At 44.4% G+C, this 18,335-nt stretch overlaps 2 protein-coding genes across 2 annotated transcripts; both read right to left on the reverse strand.

The window, feature by feature from the left end:
* Positions 1-19: 19 nt before the first annotated feature.
* LOC143275744 (uncharacterized) lies at positions 20-3,466 on the reverse strand. Its single transcript, XM_076580021.1, has 4 exons — positions 2,139-3,466; positions 1,657-1,801; positions 108-573; positions 20-51 (listed from the first exon to the last, which is right to left on the reverse strand). Exons 1-4 carry the CDS (start codon positions 3,464-3,466, stop codon positions 20-22), a joined length of 1,971 nt encoding a protein of 656 aa, XP_076436136.1.
* Positions 3,467-3,521: 55 nt separating this feature from the next.
* LOC143276265 (uncharacterized) lies at positions 3,522-11,709 on the reverse strand. Its single transcript, XM_076580753.1, has 7 exons — positions 11,659-11,709; positions 10,682-10,817; positions 9,316-9,450; positions 8,683-8,764; positions 7,018-7,217; positions 5,636-5,670; positions 3,522-3,941 (listed from the first exon to the last, which is right to left on the reverse strand). The coding sequence occupies exons 2-7, from the start codon at positions 10,803-10,805 to the stop codon at positions 3,522-3,524; spliced, it is 996 nt and encodes a 331-aa protein (XP_076436868.1). The 5' UTR covers positions 10,806-10,817; positions 11,659-11,709.
* Between the last annotated feature and the right edge of the window lie 6,626 nt (positions 11,710-18,335).

Genomic DNA, 18,335 nt, shown 5'->3' on the forward strand with positions numbered 1-18,335 from the left:
CTCGTTCTGCAGATCTTCCTCAAGCTGGTCCTCCACTGTGTCCGTCTTTCCCTGGCCACCATCACCACCTAACACTGTGTCCATCTTTCCCTGGCCACCATCACCACCTAACACTGTGTCCATCTTTCCCTGGCCACCATCACCACCTAACTGGGGGACCAACTGTGGTCTCCGTGGATCTGACAGGTCTGCAGCAGTGGGATCTGCAAGAGTTGGAGAAAACGAGTCTTTCTGATCCTGCCCACAAGATTTCTGTACAGACAGCGTGCCAAGAGTTGGCGAAGACTCACTAGTCACAGAAAAGTCTGCTGCACAATTTGGCCTGCTTTCCTGTTGAGGTGGTTGTGACAGCTTGCGAGCTGTGGAAATACTGTCCATGCCTGTTGAACGTATGTTGTTCACATCACCAACAACTGCCAGTGAGGGTGGCTTGGTGTCGCTGGCAGCACGTGCTGAATCAGGCTGACAGAGTGTCACGGGGGTCGCACACCTGGTCACTGTCTTCTCCGTTCCACTGATCATGAATGACTGACGGTCAGCTGGCTTGTCTTCACTGGGATGACTCTCCACCCTCTGAAAGCACAAGGACATCAGTACAGTTTTCAGTTTCACTTTCTCAAGGAGTCACTGCGTTTGGACACATCCATACATGCCACGCCACAAGAGTTTGGTCACATCCATACATGCCACACCACATGAGTTTGGTCAAATCCATATATTTGTTTGTATTTGCATTTGTATTTCTTTTTATCACAACAGATTTCTCTGTGTGAAATTCGGGCTGCTCTCCCCAGGGAGAGCATGTCGCTACATTACAGCACCACTCATTTTTTTGTATTTTTTCCTGCGTGCGGTTTTATTTGCTTTTCCTATCAGAGTGGAGTCTTCTACAGACTTCAGCCAGAGGACAAAACTTTTGTTGCCATGGGTTCTTTTTCAGTCCACCAGTGTTATGCACACAGGACCTCTGTTTCCTGTCTCATCCGAATGGTGAGATGCTCAGTTTGGTTTTCCAGTCAAACTTGGAGTAAGGGCAAGAATGGGAATCAAACAAAGACTCACAGACACTGTACTGGCAGATCCAAAAGCGTCTTACCTTTTCCTCATCAGTACAGTGTCCTGAGTATGGTGTGTCAGAGAGGGAGGGGCAGGGGAGGAAAAGGGCCAGGGCTTATGGGACTGTCAATTACCAAAAAAAGAAGCTAATAACTAACAACTTAGCGCACGTAAAAGAACCAATGGCAACAAAAGGGTTGTCCCTGGCAAAATTCTGTAAAAAAATCCACTTCGATAGGAAAAACAAATAAAACCGCACGCAGGAAAATTTTTTTTTTAAATGGGTGCACGATTGTTCTCATAGTTTAACACAAATAGTTTAACACAAATCACCATTCATGCATACATACATAAAATATGAATATATGACCGCAAAACCTGAAGCACACACACATGGGAGGGAGTGACTGACTGTTGTAATAAATTTTCTGAATAGTCTTTGGTTGGCGTCCAGACAACAGAGGCTGCTGAAATGAAGTGCATGCATGTCTTTATACCAAAATAAAGTAAAATCAAGGGAACCCACCCTCCAACACCAACACCAAGATGCCAATATGGAAATCCATTACAACAGGGAGGGTCTCCCACCAGTGCACTCACCCCAGAGGCCTGTGCGACCCCGACAGTGCCAGGACTGAAATCAAACACTTTCTTGGGGCAGGTGTTGAGGATCTGGGAGGACGTGGGGTACAGAAAACGGGGCGTCTTCCTCAGGCCTAGCCTCAGCTGGGGCTTCTGAGCACTGCTGGAAAAAAAAAGAAGAAAAAAGATGACATTGCCGTGTTTTAATACCAGTATAATAATACTAACAATAATAATAATACAATAATAATGGTGATGGTGATGATGGTAATGATAATAATGAACGACATTTCTATAGTGCATTTCTCTGAGCAAATTCATATTCAATGTCCTAGCAATAAGCCATTCATACACAGCCATACCTGAAAATGACTAATGGGTGTGGTTTGTACATGTGCGCATGCGCGCACGTGCGTGCGTGTGTTGTTTTTGATTTTTTATTCTGATTATCTATTAAGATAATGAATAAAAATGTTTAAAAACAAAAAACAAAAGATCACCTTTGTGGAGTAGCTGAGCTTCCCACCACAGCATCACCTGATGACCTCTCTCCATTCTGCACAGTTACGTTAGCCAGAACCTGGGATTTAACGTCAGACCCGATGCCTCTTCCTTCTCCCTGATGTTCAGTCCCATGTGAACCACTAGAATCTGTTTCAGCGGAACTTGTAGGAGGCTTTAGGGAACCTAACTGTGACGGTTCTGGCACCTTTGTTGCATTAAGTCGCTGATCTGCTAATGATGAACATTCACTTTGTACTGAACCACTTTTTTGTGTGTGGTCTTCAGTGCCTTCATCGCAGACTGCGGTTAGGAAGGAAGAAGCTTCTGGAATCTGTGAAACTGGTGATGATGCAGTTTCTGCCCTGTTTTTCAACACAGAAAGATCTGTCGAAGGATTGTTTTCAGTATTCCGCTCAACAGCACCATCACGATCATCACGTGTCTTATTTTCGTTGTCAGCGTCTTTCGCAACAGCGCTTTCCTGCTTCTGTCTCTTTCTCTTTGGTGTTTCTGTCAGTGCATCGAGACAGTCCTGAAGAAACCTCACTCTCTTGCCTGACTGACAACTCTGACTCCGTTTCCACGGCGTTCTGAGAATAGAAGGTGGGGTGGCTGTGACAATAGGAGACAGGTTACCCGGGGTGCGCATGTTACCCACGCTGTCTGTCCTGGCAGGCTTCTTTGGGGTGTGCTGACAGGTGAGGTTTGAGGCTGCTGCAGGTGAGACAGCACCATTCACTTGGTTCACACTGATGTCTGAAGCGTTCCCCACACTCTGAAAATCTGGCTCAGTCTGCTGGATATTACCCTGTACTTCACCTGTCTTTCCTTCACCCTGGGTGCTGAGGAGTGATTCTGTGCCGTTCATCTTTTCCAGTTCCAGACTGTCAGCATGTTTCACCCCACCACTCACAGAAATTTGGACATTGCCTGTATTGCACACATCATCAGTGTCAGATTTCCCTTCATCCCCCCCAGAGTTACTCAAGCCGGAACTGCCAGCAGAGATGTTCCTCCCTCTCTGTGGAGCGTGTCGCCTCTGTTGCAGGGAAGTTTCTGGACTGCTGAAAAAGTCGGCCAGAGCTTTACCAATGGACGATGACCGCTCAGGACTGACAAAGTCCCTGTTCAGAGCTCGTGGTTTGGTGAGGAGGCGGCCTAGCGATGCTCTGCGACCCCGCGGCACGCGGCTGGGAGGGGTGTCACCCAGTCCCCCATGGCTCAGAGGTTTGGTTTTGGGGGTGGAGGTACTGAACTGGTGACCGCTCCTCACCAGCCTGGCATCGCTGTCACCATTCCTTTCCTGCGTAGACGTTTCCGACATTGGGTCTTCAGCATTCTGCCTACCTCGCACTGTATGGTGTTGGCCTGGAAATGTTTCATCTTCCCTCTGTTAGCAGATCGTGCAGCTCTTTTGGTTCCGACAACTGACTCTCTGGCACCGCTTGCTGAGAACGGATCACACCTGGGGATAGACCTGCCCGGCCTTTAACACCTGAACCTTTGTGAGGTGTTGCTGCATCAGTACAGTGGACCTCCACCATAGACTTTCTGCCACAATCACAAGGAGAACCTGTTTCACCAGGCCTTGGATCTCCTGTCACTCTCCTGCAGTTGGCACACTGTCCAGCACTCTCCTCCTGTCTCCTGAAGGGGGATGCTGAGAGGGTGCCGCTGCCGTCAGGAACAAGAAAGGAGGTAGACAACTCTTCCTGCTCCACTGTCATGTCCATGCTCTTTTCATCCAAGGCACTGTCATCGCCAGAGTTGTACGGACTGAACAAAGCTCGAGCTATTATCTGTAAAAAAATAATAAAAGATTCAGATAATTTCAAATCTTATTAGGGTTTTACTACACTTTAACTATCACTTGGAAGAAAAGCTTCTGGTATCCACAGTGAACAGAACATGAAAACATATTACCTGGAATACCAGTTTCTAATGCCATTGCGACCAAACAGAACCTGACCTATCATCTGTCAGAACAAATGCTTCAAATGTAGTCCTGGCTGATTAGAAAAGTTATGGGGATTGTGAAAATTACAGTTTCTTCAAATAAACGTTTTTAGTTTTATTTCAAATGTTAAGAAATGCTTTGAATGCTACTATGGCTGAACAGAACTCAAGCTACTCCACCTGTAAATTACAATCTTTGACATATTTCAAGACAGAGATAAGTACCTGAAAATTACAAACTCTGATGTATGATTTCAAGACAGCCTAGAATCATCATCTGTAAGAAACATATTAAATATTATCAGACTTATTCAACTTTGACATGTCACCAGTAAAATGTGCTTCAAACATTATCAGGGCTGAACAAAGTTTCACCAACTATGTCTTCCCCATGACTGCTGTCCACTACTGAATATACACACCAGTGAAGAACTGCTGCCTCACTGAGATTTTTTTCTGTTTTTCCTTGTTCAAGGGCTTCGACTCACACGTTCACTCATAAGTCATATGCAGGAGTAGGTGTTTACATGTATGACTGAACTGACCCCACCAGGTAGGTATTCATAATCCATTTTCGGGGGGTGTATGTCGGGTACGTTCTTGTTGCCATAACCCACCAAACACTGACAAGGATTACGGGATCTTTAACGTGTGCATTTGACCTTCTGCATACATATACACACAAAGGAGGTTCAGGCACTAGCAGGTCTGCACATTTGTTTCCACAGATGTCGTGACTGGGATTCGATCCCGGAACTCTCAGACTGACAGTCCAACACTTTAACCACTTGGCTCTTGTGCCCATCAGCCTCACTGAGATAAAACAGAGTTTCCAGGTGAGGATGTCAAGTCACCATTCTCTACCTGGATTTCTTTCGCTTGGGATTTCATTACTTTTGCTCTGCAAAATTAGTTACATCACTTTAAAGTACACAAAATCCAGTAACAATACTTCAAATGCAAGCCACGCTGATCTCATTTAACAAGGTTTAGCAAGCAAGGGGTTAAACAACTCATCACAAATGATGTCTTTTTTCCCCCTGCACAAATAAAGTGCAGCCTGCCCGCACCTACCTGACACGATCCTCAGAATTTCTGTACAACTATAAACATTGGGGGTTAACTCTTTTAGACTAGTAGCAAGAATGTAAAGCAGTAATGTTTTGTTTCCATGTAGTCATTCACTTCATGGAATGATTTCCCATTAGATCTTACCTCCATCTTTGGCAAGATGCTGATTCAGAACCAGTAAGACCAGTCTGATCTGAAGTTAACAAATTACTGTAATATAGTCAAAACAAATATCATTCCATTTATATATAAATTACGACTAATTAAAAAAACAATTGTGTCTAATTAAAATGTGAGATAAAATGGGTAACAAAAAAATAAAAGATCCACTCTTGCAAATAAATGCACATAAGAACTATAGCCCATAGAGAGGACTGAAGGAAAAAGCAATACATCAAAGACTTCTTAAAAAGTAAAGGTAAATCACTAAATGCCTGTTACTGAAGCCAGAAAACCAAGGTCTTACCTTCTCTTTCTCTCCTCCTTCTGGAAAAGGATTATCTGAAATTACAGATCATAGGAAAAAGGGTTAACACCTGGAGGTGTTTTTTTTCCAACTAGATGTGGTAATGTACACATGAGGGGTCAGTAGGTGAATATGTGTCTGTGTGCTTGCACGTGAGCATGTGTGCACCGTGTCAAGCTTTGTCACAATGTGAAAAATGGTCCTTTTAACATCACCCCTCGATGCTGACTAAGTCGCCTATGGCGGTGAATTGTCGACTAAAGTTGCCTACGGCATGCACTGCATGCACACACACTCACACACACACACACACACACACACACAGAGATATCTATCAATCCTCCACCCCTTCCCCTTCACACTCCCTTACCATCCCTCATCTCCAAAACACACCTCCCCTTTCCCTTACCAGCCCCCTTCCCCACCCCAAACACACCTCCCCTTTCCCTTACCAGCCCCCTTCCCCACCCCAAACACACCTCCCATTTCCCTTACCAGCCCCCTTCCCCACCCCAAACACACCTCCCCTTTCCCTTACCAGCCCCCTTCCCCACCCCAAACACACCTCCCCTTTCCCTTACCAGCCCCCTTCCCCACCCCAAACACACCTCCCATTTCCCTTACCAGCCCCCTTCCCCACCCCAAACACACCTCCCCTTTCCCTTACCAGCCCCCTTCACCACCCCAAACACACCTCCCATTTCCCTTACCAGCCCCCTTCCCCACCCCAAACACACCTCCCATTTCCCTTACCAGCCCCCTTCACCACCCCAAACACACCACCCCTTTCCCTTACCAGCCCCCTTCACCACCCCAAACACACCACCCCTTTCCCTTTCCAGCCCCCTTCCCCACCCCAAACACACCTCCCCTTTCCCTTACCAGCCCCCTTCACCACCCCAAACACACCTCCCCTTTCCCTTACCAGCCCCCTTTCCCACCTCAAACCAACCTCTGCCTTCCCCTTACCACCCCCTCACCCCTCAAACCCACTTCCGCCTTTCACTTACCACCCCCTCACCCCTCAAACGCACCTCCACTTTCACATTTACCACCTCCTCACCCCTTATACCCACCTCCATCTTTCCCTTCGTGTCCCCTTCACTCCACAAACCCACCACAGCCTTCCCCTTACCACCCCTCAAAACCACATCCATCTTCCCCTTACCAGCCCCTCACTCCTCAAACCCACCGCCGCCTTCCCTTTACCACCCCTCAAAACCACATCCATCTTCCCCTTACCAGCCCCTCACTCCTCAAACCCACCACTGCCTTCCCCTTACCACCCCTCAAAACCACATCCATCTTTCCCTTACCAGCTCTCTCATTCCCCAAACCCACAAATTTCCGTCTTCCCCTTACCAGCCCCCTTCCCGCCTCACTTTTCAGATTGGTGCTGGGAGGGGTTGCCATGGAGCTGGTCCACGACAGATCGTTGCTGGTGTCAGTGACTAAAGCCCACAGTCGCTGTCTGTCATCTCCCCCGTCCACCTCCCACCCTGCAATACTGGCCACACTGCTCTCTGCCTCCTCCTCCTCTTCGCTTGTGATGCTCTTGTTGACATCAGTAGTATCCCCTGGACTGGATAAACAAAGGCTGTGGGTTGTTTTTTTTGTTAGGGTCATGGGTTGTTTTTTTTTTGTTAGGGTCAATCAAATTATGTATACATGATGGTCAGCCGAGTCCAACTGTGACTATCAGAACAGCAAAAGATGCAACTGCTGTCTCAAATATCTGGGCTAGAATTTGATTTGTGGAGAGTGTCTTGCCCAAGTCACATCTCCACTCTTGGCCAAAAGGGTTTCAGGACAGTTGGCAGAGGGATGATCCCCAAAGGTCAGCAAGACCCCAAAGCTGCAGCACTGAGCCAGTGCAGTCTTGCCTCCTAGTTTGAGAGTCATTGTCCTTCACAAAAGACTGAAGCTGAAAATGAATTTCCACTGCTGTGAAGAAACCAGTGATGATACAGCTCTCACTTTGCTGTTGGCCTGACTGTTAACTTTTGTAAATCTGATATAAGTCAAGTGTTGAGCTGGTGTGTGTGTATGGACATATTAACCCTTTCTAATTCTTAATCAATAGGAATATTTTGGACTTTTTTTCCCCGAAATATTTGGAATTTTTTTATGAACACACAGACCCTGAATCACACTGACATGTATATGTTTACCTACATGGCATGCAAACATACATTTACCTGTGACAAGAGTTTTTTTTGAGAATGCCTGTTATTTACAGATAAGGCCTGTTTCACACAGTACAGTCTTCTTCTTGGCACATGCCACTGGCTTTGGTTCAGACTCATCACCCGACACGAGTAGTGTGACTTACTAGTCTACCCCAACCAATGGTCAGTATACTATGTCCATCACAAAACTACCAAGCTGCTTATTATCATTGTTATTAATGATTACTATTTATATAGTACCGATCTTTGGTTAGAGATCAAACTCTAAGAGCTTTACAAATAGTCATTTGCACAATAGGCTGCCTAACTGAGTAGAGGTGCCTTTAGGTGCTCATCAATCGTTTCCTGTGTCCTTCAGTCAGGCTTCAAACAAAAAGAGAGAGAATCTGAGAGCAGGGGACTGAACCCCACACTTGGCAGTATTTTCTCCCCACTCCCCATAGTCAAGACCACCACTACAGTCATTCAAACAGAATAAGCCGAGGTCCTGCATATAATGTGCACTTAGCACATGTAAAAGAACATGCACTGCAAGTAAAGGGTTGTCTCTGGCAAAATTCTGTACAAAATCCTTTTTGATATGAAAACAAATACTCCTGCAAGCAGGATAGAAAAAATATATGTATATAATATATATATATATATATATATAGAGAGAGAGAGAGAGAGATGTAGATACAGATATGGGCAGTGCTGCATTGTATCAATGCTCTTTCTGGGAAAAGCAGCCCAGATTTCACTCTGAAAAATTTGTTTTGACAAAAAGAGAAACACAATACGCTTCAGACAAAAGCAAGCACATAAAATAACTGTTCAAAGTAACAAAGACGAGGAAAAATCCAGCATCGGCAACCTCACCTCTGTGGCAGAAGGGTAGGCCACATCACTGGGGAGTCATAGTGGAACAGGGTCTTCAGATGATACGGAGTGGAGCTGGAGGCTGGACAATGAAATGATCAAATTAAATAAATCAGCACCGACACACTCTGCTCACCATCATTATCACCTGCCTACAATTCTTCATCACATCACCTGTAAACCTGAAATAAACACTGACAAAAACAATCAATCTGCAGGCAGATGTTTTTTTAGCTTCAGGCTATGAGTACCAAACATTCAATTCTCTTAAGTACACACAAACACACACTTTAACATATGCACACAAGCATATATGCATCTCCTATATCACTTTTAATGGAAAGATACAAACACACGAATACATGCATAGAGTTTCACACACACACACACACACACACACACAAAGAAAAAAAAGCCAATATCACTTTAAGTTAAAGTGGAAAATATTTCACACACACACACACACACACACACAAATACACCATTAAAGTGGAAAGATGTAAAACTGAAGACACACAGTAACATACTATGATACACACATAAACTCACATAAGTCACACACACACACACAAACGTGCGCACAGAGACAAATTATTCACAACAAATCTATTCTGATCAGATCCACCCACTAACCAGAAAGATTGACAACGCCCCCAGCCGGACAGGGAGACCACCCAACTGGTCTGTTTGCAGGAATACTGTCGTTATGTTTCAGCTCATGTTCCCTCGTAAGGTTCTCGAACCACCCTTCTGTGCTTGGGCCCAGGTCTGAATTCAACATGATGTTAAACTATTAATCACAAATTTTTGTTCAGAATGAATGCACAGTGGATTTTTTTTTTTTTCATATGATTAAATCAATTATAAAACTTTTTTTTATACAAAACTTTTTTTTTTTTAATATCAAACTATTATTTACAATGCTGAAAAAACTAACAGAACTTCACCGTGTCTAATGCACTGTGATGAAACAATCTATGACAATCTATAACATAACATGACTGCTGATGAGTGTGCACTGTCACTGGAGTCAAGCTTTTGTGCAATAGAATAACACTGTTTTGCTTTTGTACAATAAAATAACATTAGGAACCATTACACATCATCAAATATCACTCACAAAACCTTAAACATGTTTCATGCCAGCCCTATACAGGGTGCACATCAAGGCTATACAGCTCTTCTTCTTCTTTGTTTGTGGTCTGCAACTCCCACGTTCACTCGTATATACACGAGTGGGCTTTTACGTGTATGACCGTTTTTACCCCGCCATGTAGGCAGCCATACTCCGCTTTCGGGGGGCTATACAGCTCAATCTGCCCTTTTCTTTCAATTCTAGTCCTCCAGTCCCACCTACCTCTTCAGTAAGGACAGTATGCTGTACACCTGCTATGTGCTCTTAAGATCAGGCACTTTCTGAGCACCATGCTCGAGCAATGTACAAAGTGAAACAGACATAGAATGACAGATACACAAAACAGATCAATGCCACAGAACACATGCATGTTCACTGCATTGATTTAAACAATAACATTTGACTCTGAAGTTTCTAAATTCAAATATATAATTAATTTTTTTTTTTTTAACACAGGGCTTCTTTTATGGGGTCGCAGACTACTTTCAGATCATCACTCTAATGCTGCACATTCTAATGAAATCTGCATTGCTGCACACATTTTAGAGAAAGGCAGGCTAAAGCTATGATATATGGTTTTTACTCTACTTGTGTGTTCATTTTAGAAATTTTTGGATTACCCCACAGACCCGATCAATGAATAAGTAGTGCATACTTTCCATTTCCAAAGTGTAACAGATGTACATGTATACATATCAATGCATTCTTAGAAACCCTAATATTGTGCAATTGTCTTCAGTAAAATAAAACGGTACTCATTCAGTCCTAAAAAAAAAAAAAAATTGCATCTTGCATATAATCCAACTGGGTGCAATGCTAGTGACTACTACACAGTGACATGTAGAAATTAAGTAGGGTGCTAACCTTCCTCCAACTCCTGCAAGGACACAGCTTCAGTCCATGCATACTGTCGAGCGGGTCGGTCACAGTGTGATGTAATCACCACAGCCTGACAGCCACAATGCAGCTTCTGGGTCTTGTCCTTCATTTTTATGTTTCACTACAAGACACAATATACCATACCAATTCATCATGCATAACAATACTTATGAATCTGCAATAAGTGTATACTTTTTTTCTTTTTTTTAATCCACACAAACTTCAAAATGGCGGTATATCTGAACCATGTATTGTTTCTCAGATAACGGTGCATGCTTTTGTTTCTTTGGCTGGCCCATAACCTTTACTTTCTTGCTTTTCTGTTTCTACTGCCAATAAGTGTACTATATGAATGTGGCCCCTGGTTTTCCCAACCATTCTGTTGCACATGTCCATGCATACAACACCCAGTCGTAATTTGGTGCATTTGTACCAGAATGTTTTATGAATTCCTATGCAATGTGGCTACTTTGCTGTCTGTGTTATGCTCATTGGTTCAGTAAAATACGAAAGTTTAAATCCATTTTGCCTGTGAGTGTGTGCGTTCAGTTGTGTGTGTGTGTGCCACTATTTCAGCTGCTGTTAACCCCCACCCCCACAAATGTCATGTTTTGATTACAAAGTAAATGATAGCCCCTGTAAAACTAAAATGGATCTGGGAATCTCGTTATAAATGCAGGAAAAACTAAGTGGTGTTGAGCATCTTTAGTTTTCCATGGCTAAAATGGATGGGAGGTGGTGGGAAGAGCGAGCGAGAGAGAGAGAGAGAGAGAGAGAGAGATGCGATGGAGATGATGAGCACGAAGGATAGGGTCAGGGTCTTATTCCCTTGGAACTTTACTTTCGACTCTACCAGTACCACTGCCATCTTTCCCCCTCCCATTTTGACGATGATGATTCAGCGATTGATAAGAATATAGTAATGCGCTATAGGTACATATAAACTAAATTCGACACATCACCTAGTTTTTTCTGTCTGCAAACGTGAAACTGAAGAGCTGGTTTTGTGCCACCAAATAACATCTGTCCAACAACTTTAGTAACATCGAAAATGGCGCTACTGTTCATTAAAAATATGGAACAGTTGGGAAAGAAATAGAAACAGAAAATTTCAAGACCAGAATAGTTTTTCCTTTGGAAGAACATACCTAAAAACTTTGACATTTTTGGCGACATTTTTTTTAACATTCCTGTCTGGGGGTTTTGGTCTTTTTTCCTTCTTCTTCTTTTTTTTTTTTTTTTACTTTTTTTTTAAGAATAATAATGGAAAAACGAATTATCTCCCTTACATTGTGAAATTGTGTCCGACAACGACTGTCGAAGAAGACGGGAGCGTGTCGATTGTCTCCCGTGTCAGTAGTCCCCTGTGTTGGTTGTCCCCCGAGTCGATACCACGGACGTTCGTGGTCGACACTCCCCCATGTCGATACCTCCCCGTGTGTGTGTGTGCGCGCGCGCGCGCCGTCAGTGGTGTGTGTGTGTCGGATGTATTTTTTTAAGTCACTGATAATCAGATGCGTTCAATTCTGTACTGAAACGACAGGAAGCTGTCCTGAAGACTAAACGTAACTATGACATTCCGATTTTGAGGATTAACTCCTCAGTACACCCTCCCCCCGCCACCATGACCATAACCACTCACACCCGGCACCCACCGTGCCGCCTTTTTTCTTCTACCCGTCCCACCCCGGCCTACCTGCCCCCAGCCTGCCACCCCAACTTCCTTTCCTACCCGGGCCTCTCACCAACCACAGCTCTAACCCCCTTTCATATCCCCGGCTCCCTTCGAGCTCAATGATCCCTCCCGATCGACCTTAACCCTTCCTTTCCTACCTCTCCAGGCCCCACCGGCCTCCCTGCCCTAACCTTCCCCCCCTCCCGATCCCCCACCACCCCTGTTCTCTACTGACTCTGACCCACCCCCCATCTCTTTTGTCCTTTGGCTTAACGTGTTGCATAAGCGCGTGTATGTGTGTCAGTGTCAGTGTGCGTGAGGAGGGTGGGCAGGGGTGTTTGTGTGGGGTGGGGGGGGGGAGGGAGAGGTGGTGTGCGTGTGGGGTGTTAAAGTGTGTGTGTGTGTGTGTGTTCATGTGTATCAGTGTATGTGTGTGTGTGTGTGCATGTGCGTGTGTGTATAGCATGTTTTTTGTTTAAGAACCAATTGATGAATCTGGCAAGGTTGATGCATGCTGGGTATTTTCTGTTTCCATTACCCACTGAATACTGAATGCTGACATGAAGTACAAGGTCTTTGACATGCACACTTATTTCGGCATGTGTATACACATAAAGGGAGTTCACAGGTCTTACTAGCAGGTTTGCACGTATGTTGAACTTGGAGATAGGAAAAATCTCCACCATTCATTCACAAGGTGCACCCAAACACACACACAAACAAACACACAGATACACACACATGCAAATACACACACTCACACAAGTCTGAGCTGCGGTAAGGTGATTACATTTATTATTGAATACAAAGAGATTCAATACAATATTCAATTCTATGTACAATCACCTTTCCATTCAAGTTCAAACACCTTTCCAATACCATTCAATCAGCTTTGCAATAACGTTAAATCACCTTTCAAATACTGTGCAATCTCCTTTCCAATAACAACCACTTTTCCAATAACATACAATCACCTTTTCAGCAACATAAAACAATGTACAAACACCTTTGTAATGTCATACAATCACCTTGCCAACAGCATACAATCAGCTGTTCAATAACATACAAAAACCTTTCCAATCACATACAATCACTTTTCCATAACAACTTCATGTAAAAAGAAGAAAGGGAAAAACAGAACATCTAGCTATAAATTTAGAATGAATAATACATGGGATCGCGCGCAGACTGACCGTTGCAGTTGTGTAATACTTGGCGGACCCACCACGAGAGAAGTGTGTGTGGGCAGTATTTGAAATTGTGTATAGGGCCGAAACGGTCAAGTGTTAAAACCACTGTTAGAAGAGGACCTTTTTTTTTTTTTTTTTTTTTTTCCAAAATAAAATCTGCTACTCAAAAACACCCAGATGCACCCTTCCACTGACTAAGAGGAGACAACCTGACAAAATCCCCAATCCCACGGCTTTCATACAGTACCAATGGGATGAATGGCTGTTGGGTTAAACAGTCACTAACTGTATGCAGTCTGGCCTTAGGGCGACACCAGGCTGACGGACTCCACACAGATGGACATCCATTGCCCTTCCCTGATAAGAGGCTCTGTCAGGGTGACCGAATATTTTCCCTCACCACATAGAACACCCTTCTATGGATACCAACAAAACCCTGTCTCGTGTGCACCTCGGGGATCAGCTGCATAGCACGAGACATAAATTCAGATCCCCAAAACCCCAAAACAGGCGTGGCAAAAGAGGTGGGAAAAGATCGTGCTTAGGTAGCAGAATGACAAAAGCAGAGCGGCTGTCAAAGAAATTCTTTAGAATCGGCAGTTGGAATTGTTCCAGCGCAAGAATGAGAATCTCAACAATTGAGAAATTGGCATATGATTTTGACATTCTATGTCTCCAGGAGACCAGGACAAGTGCAGACAGACCAATACATTTTGAGAATTTCACAGTCTTTCAAAGGAATGAAGGAAGAGGGGTAGCAATCATACTGAACAAAAACCTAAAAAACAAAGTTTCCACCATAAATCTAGAGAAATGGTGTAGCAACTCATGTGAATTATTGGGGGTTCGTCTTGACAAACCTGACGGAGTTCACAAAAGCATCGTGCTCATCAATGCCTACGTTCACCCAGGAACCTGCACAACAAAAAAGAATTGGGCCTTTTTAGAGGAAATAGAGAACGAACTTGGAGACTCGGTCATTATCTGTGGAGACCTCAACGCAAGATCAAAGTTATGGGACCAGCGGAACACAAACCCACAAGGACTCGCACTTGAAGGAATGATAGGGGAAATTCTTCTTAGCCCTTTAACAACCACATCCCCAACTCGCCTTGGAACAAGACAAGGGGACAGTGACAGTGTGATCGACATCGCTCTAACATCTCCAAAATTCAGAGCAGAAATGAATGCAGAGACACTTCCATACCAAGGCAGCGACCACCTCCCGGTAGCTTTCAGTCTACAGAAACTGTCCGATAAACCCTGTATGAAACTGCGTGATCCATTTCAGTATGAAACCAAAGAGACAACCGTCATCGAAAAATTAAGACGCAGAAGAAACAAAAGAACGGCACTGAACAGGATGCAAACTATTCAGCCCCCATGGTGGAATACCGACACAGAGAGAGCCTGGATAGAAAAACATGCGGCTGTCAAACTTTGGCAAAAAGAAAGAACAAAACCATCTCCGGACAAAGATATTGAAACAAAAATGAAAGAAAAAACTAAACAGTTTGAAGTCATTGCTCAAGAGGCCAAAAATGACAAGTGGAAACAGTTTTGCGAGGCACTCAGTTATGACACAACATTGACAGAGTTCTGGCAATTTTATCGTCGCATGGAAGGGAAAACGTGCACAACAACAACCCCAGACATGTTAGACACTGACGGAACCAAGCTTAAGACAAATGAAGAAAAAGGATCTGCCTTGCTCAAACGTTTCATACAACAGAGTGATCAAAGAAACTTAGATGAGAAAAAGAAATATGTTGAGGAGTTAAACCAAACCCTTATGCAGACTGGACCTGATGATGACTTGACAATGGATGATCTAAACGAGGCAATAGCTAAATGCAAGAAAGAATCGGCTCCTGGCCCAGACAAAGTTCGTTACTCAGACATCAAGGAGCTATCGGAAGAAGACAGAAGCAAACTTTTCAATCTATATCAAAACAGTCTCCACAATGGACAGGTGCCGGAGGACTGGACACACAGCTTCTTAAAACCCATACCAAAACCAGGAAAGGACCATCGTCAGGTAAGCGGCTACCGGATCCTAACCATGCAAAACATTGTTGGAAAGCTCATGGAACGCATGATAGCCAGGAAACTTGCAAGGGATCTTGAACACAGGCACATTCTCCCTTCAAATCAAGGTGGTTACAGAACAGGCAAGTCCACATGGGAAAATGCAGCTGCTTTTGCATATGAGGTGTATGAAGGATTTCAAAGAAAAGAAGAAACACTAGCAGTAGCAATTGACCTTGAAGATGCCTACAATAAAATCCAGTTTGCGCACCTCATGGAGCTGCTACTAAGGTATGGAGTAAGTTTGACACTGACAAGATGGATAGCAGGAAAGAACCGTCGTCCTAGTCCTACGCCTCGGAGATTGGATGTCTGCACCTTCTAAACTATCCATGGGACTGCCACAAGGGTCTCCACTCTCTCCTGTCCTCTACAATGTCTACACGAAGGGCCTTGCAGACTTAAACAACAATGGAATTGCTCGGGTGCTTACCCTTGCGGATGACGGCCTGGTCTTCAAAACTTCAAAAAATGCTCAGGAAAGAACTGAAGCCGTCCAGAAACAACTAAACAATATTGCTCAATGGTGCAAAGACACAGGATCTTCCATCAATCCAGCGAAAGCCCAAACGTTGCTGTGCACCCTCAACAACAAAACCGCGAGCAAATCACCACCTTCTGTGTCATTCGATGGGATTCAAATTGAGAAAACTGAATGCCTACGCTACCTAGGAATACACTTCGACAGGATGCTGACCTTCAGAAAACATACGGAAAACACTGTTCTCAAATGCAAAAAGGGCCTTTCAGTCTTAAAAGCAATGGCAACCAAAGGAATTGAACAACGCCACCTCTTCCTGCTATACCAATCACTCGTCCTCAGTGTGATCGACTACGGACTTGGGCTAACAACACCGTCTCAAAGCAACCTCCTAAAATTAGAAAGAGTCCAAAATAAAGCTATGAGGCTGATCCTTGGAACAACAAAAGACACGCCCACAGAAACCATGCGATACCTGCTTGACCTTCCTTCAGTGCAGGCCAGAAACAAGTTAGAACAGGTCAAGACCTACTTCAAAGCATTAGAAAACCCTCAAAACCCACTGCATGACGCAGTCAAAGAACAAAAAGGCAGCCGTCTAGGACGAGGAAGATCATGGATGGGGCAAGCAGAAGACACAATCCAGCTAGTATGCCGACTTCAAGACCTGAAAGAAACAAAAGAATGGGAGAAAAACCCCGAAAACCTCAACCATCTATTCAACACAGTCATTTCACCCACTCTAGGAAGACATTGTCGGGAATGGCCAGAGGGCAAAACTGATGCGGAAGTGAAGCTGCTTATAGAAGAAAACAGTAAAGAAGAGGACATCATCATATACACAGATGGCTCAGTCACCAAAGACCAGTCTGGCTGGGGATTCACTGCGAAACAAAATGGAAAAACAATTTGGGAAGAGAATGCTGCCTACAAAGTCACAACCTCCAGCCTAACGATGGAAGTTGAAGCCGTGACACATGCCCTCCAGTGGCTATCGTCCTTCCATACGCCCGGAAACCAACATGCCATGATTCTAACCGACTCAATGAACCTCATACAGAAAATTGAAAACGGAATGGGAAGCCCAGAGTGGCATAACGCAATGCGCAACTTTCAGATTAAAAAACTCACATGGTCATACTGCCCGGGACATGCAGGTGTTAAGGGAAATGAGCGAGCTGACAGACTTGCTGGTAACGCAACACCAACGAGCAGCCTACATCTAGGAAAATCGGAAATCCTCAGAAAAGTCAAAGAATACCAAAAAGAACAGGTACAAGGCCATCACACCATTGATCGCCTCAAAGAAATAAAAGCAGAGAGAGGGAGCGGCCGCAAATCTAACATGAAAGGTAGAGCACGATGCTTTGCAAATCAAACAAATATCGGCATCATTTCCAAACCAACATTGCGCAAATTTCTTCAAAACGGAACAGAGTCTCTGTGGGCCTTTCCAAATACAATAGACCGAGCAACACACTAGACGCCACGTTCTTGCCATCAGAGATCTTTTCCCATCCCTCTTGCGGCCAGTCAGTGGCGGCTGTGTGTGTTTGTGTGTATGTGTGGGTCTGTGCTTTTGAGTGCGTTTGTGAATGCGCGAGAGTGAAATTGCACACAAGTGTCAGGAGAGATATGTGTACGTGTGTGTGTGTGTGTGAGGGGAGGTGGGAGTGCGGGGGCAGGTGGGGTAGAGGATGAGGTATGTGAGTGTATGCATGCCTACACTGTGGGAGCAACAGGATATTGGAACGTGTATATATATATATATATCTTTGTATGTACGTGTGTGGGGTTGGGGGTGGGAGATATGGACGTATGTGTGTGTGCTTGTACAAGTAAGTGTTCATCTCTGTGAGTGTGTGTTTGTGTGTGTGTGTGCCGTGGAAGCTGCGATACGTAGACTAGAAATGAGTGTGTGGAGGAGGGGGTAGAGGAGGTGCAAGGTAATGTGTGTGTGTGTGTGTGTGTGTATGTGTGTGTTGGAGCTCATGTACGTTTATATGTATTTGACTGTGCTTTCATATGTGCTTGTACAAGTAAGTGTTCATCTCTGTGAGTGTGTGTTTGTGTGTGTGTGTGTGTGTGTGCCGTGGAAGCTGCGATACTTAGACTAGAAATGAGTGTGTGGAGGAGGGGGGTAGAGGAGGTGCACGGTAATGCGTGTGTGTGTGTGTGTGTTGGAGCTCATGTACGTTTATATGT

This window comes from Babylonia areolata, chromosome 31 (genome assembly GCF_041734735.1).
Source record: "Babylonia areolata isolate BAREFJ2019XMU chromosome 31, ASM4173473v1, whole genome shotgun sequence".
In the NCBI taxonomy this organism is placed as follows: Eukaryota; Metazoa; Mollusca; class Gastropoda; order Neogastropoda; family Buccinidae; genus Babylonia; species Babylonia areolata.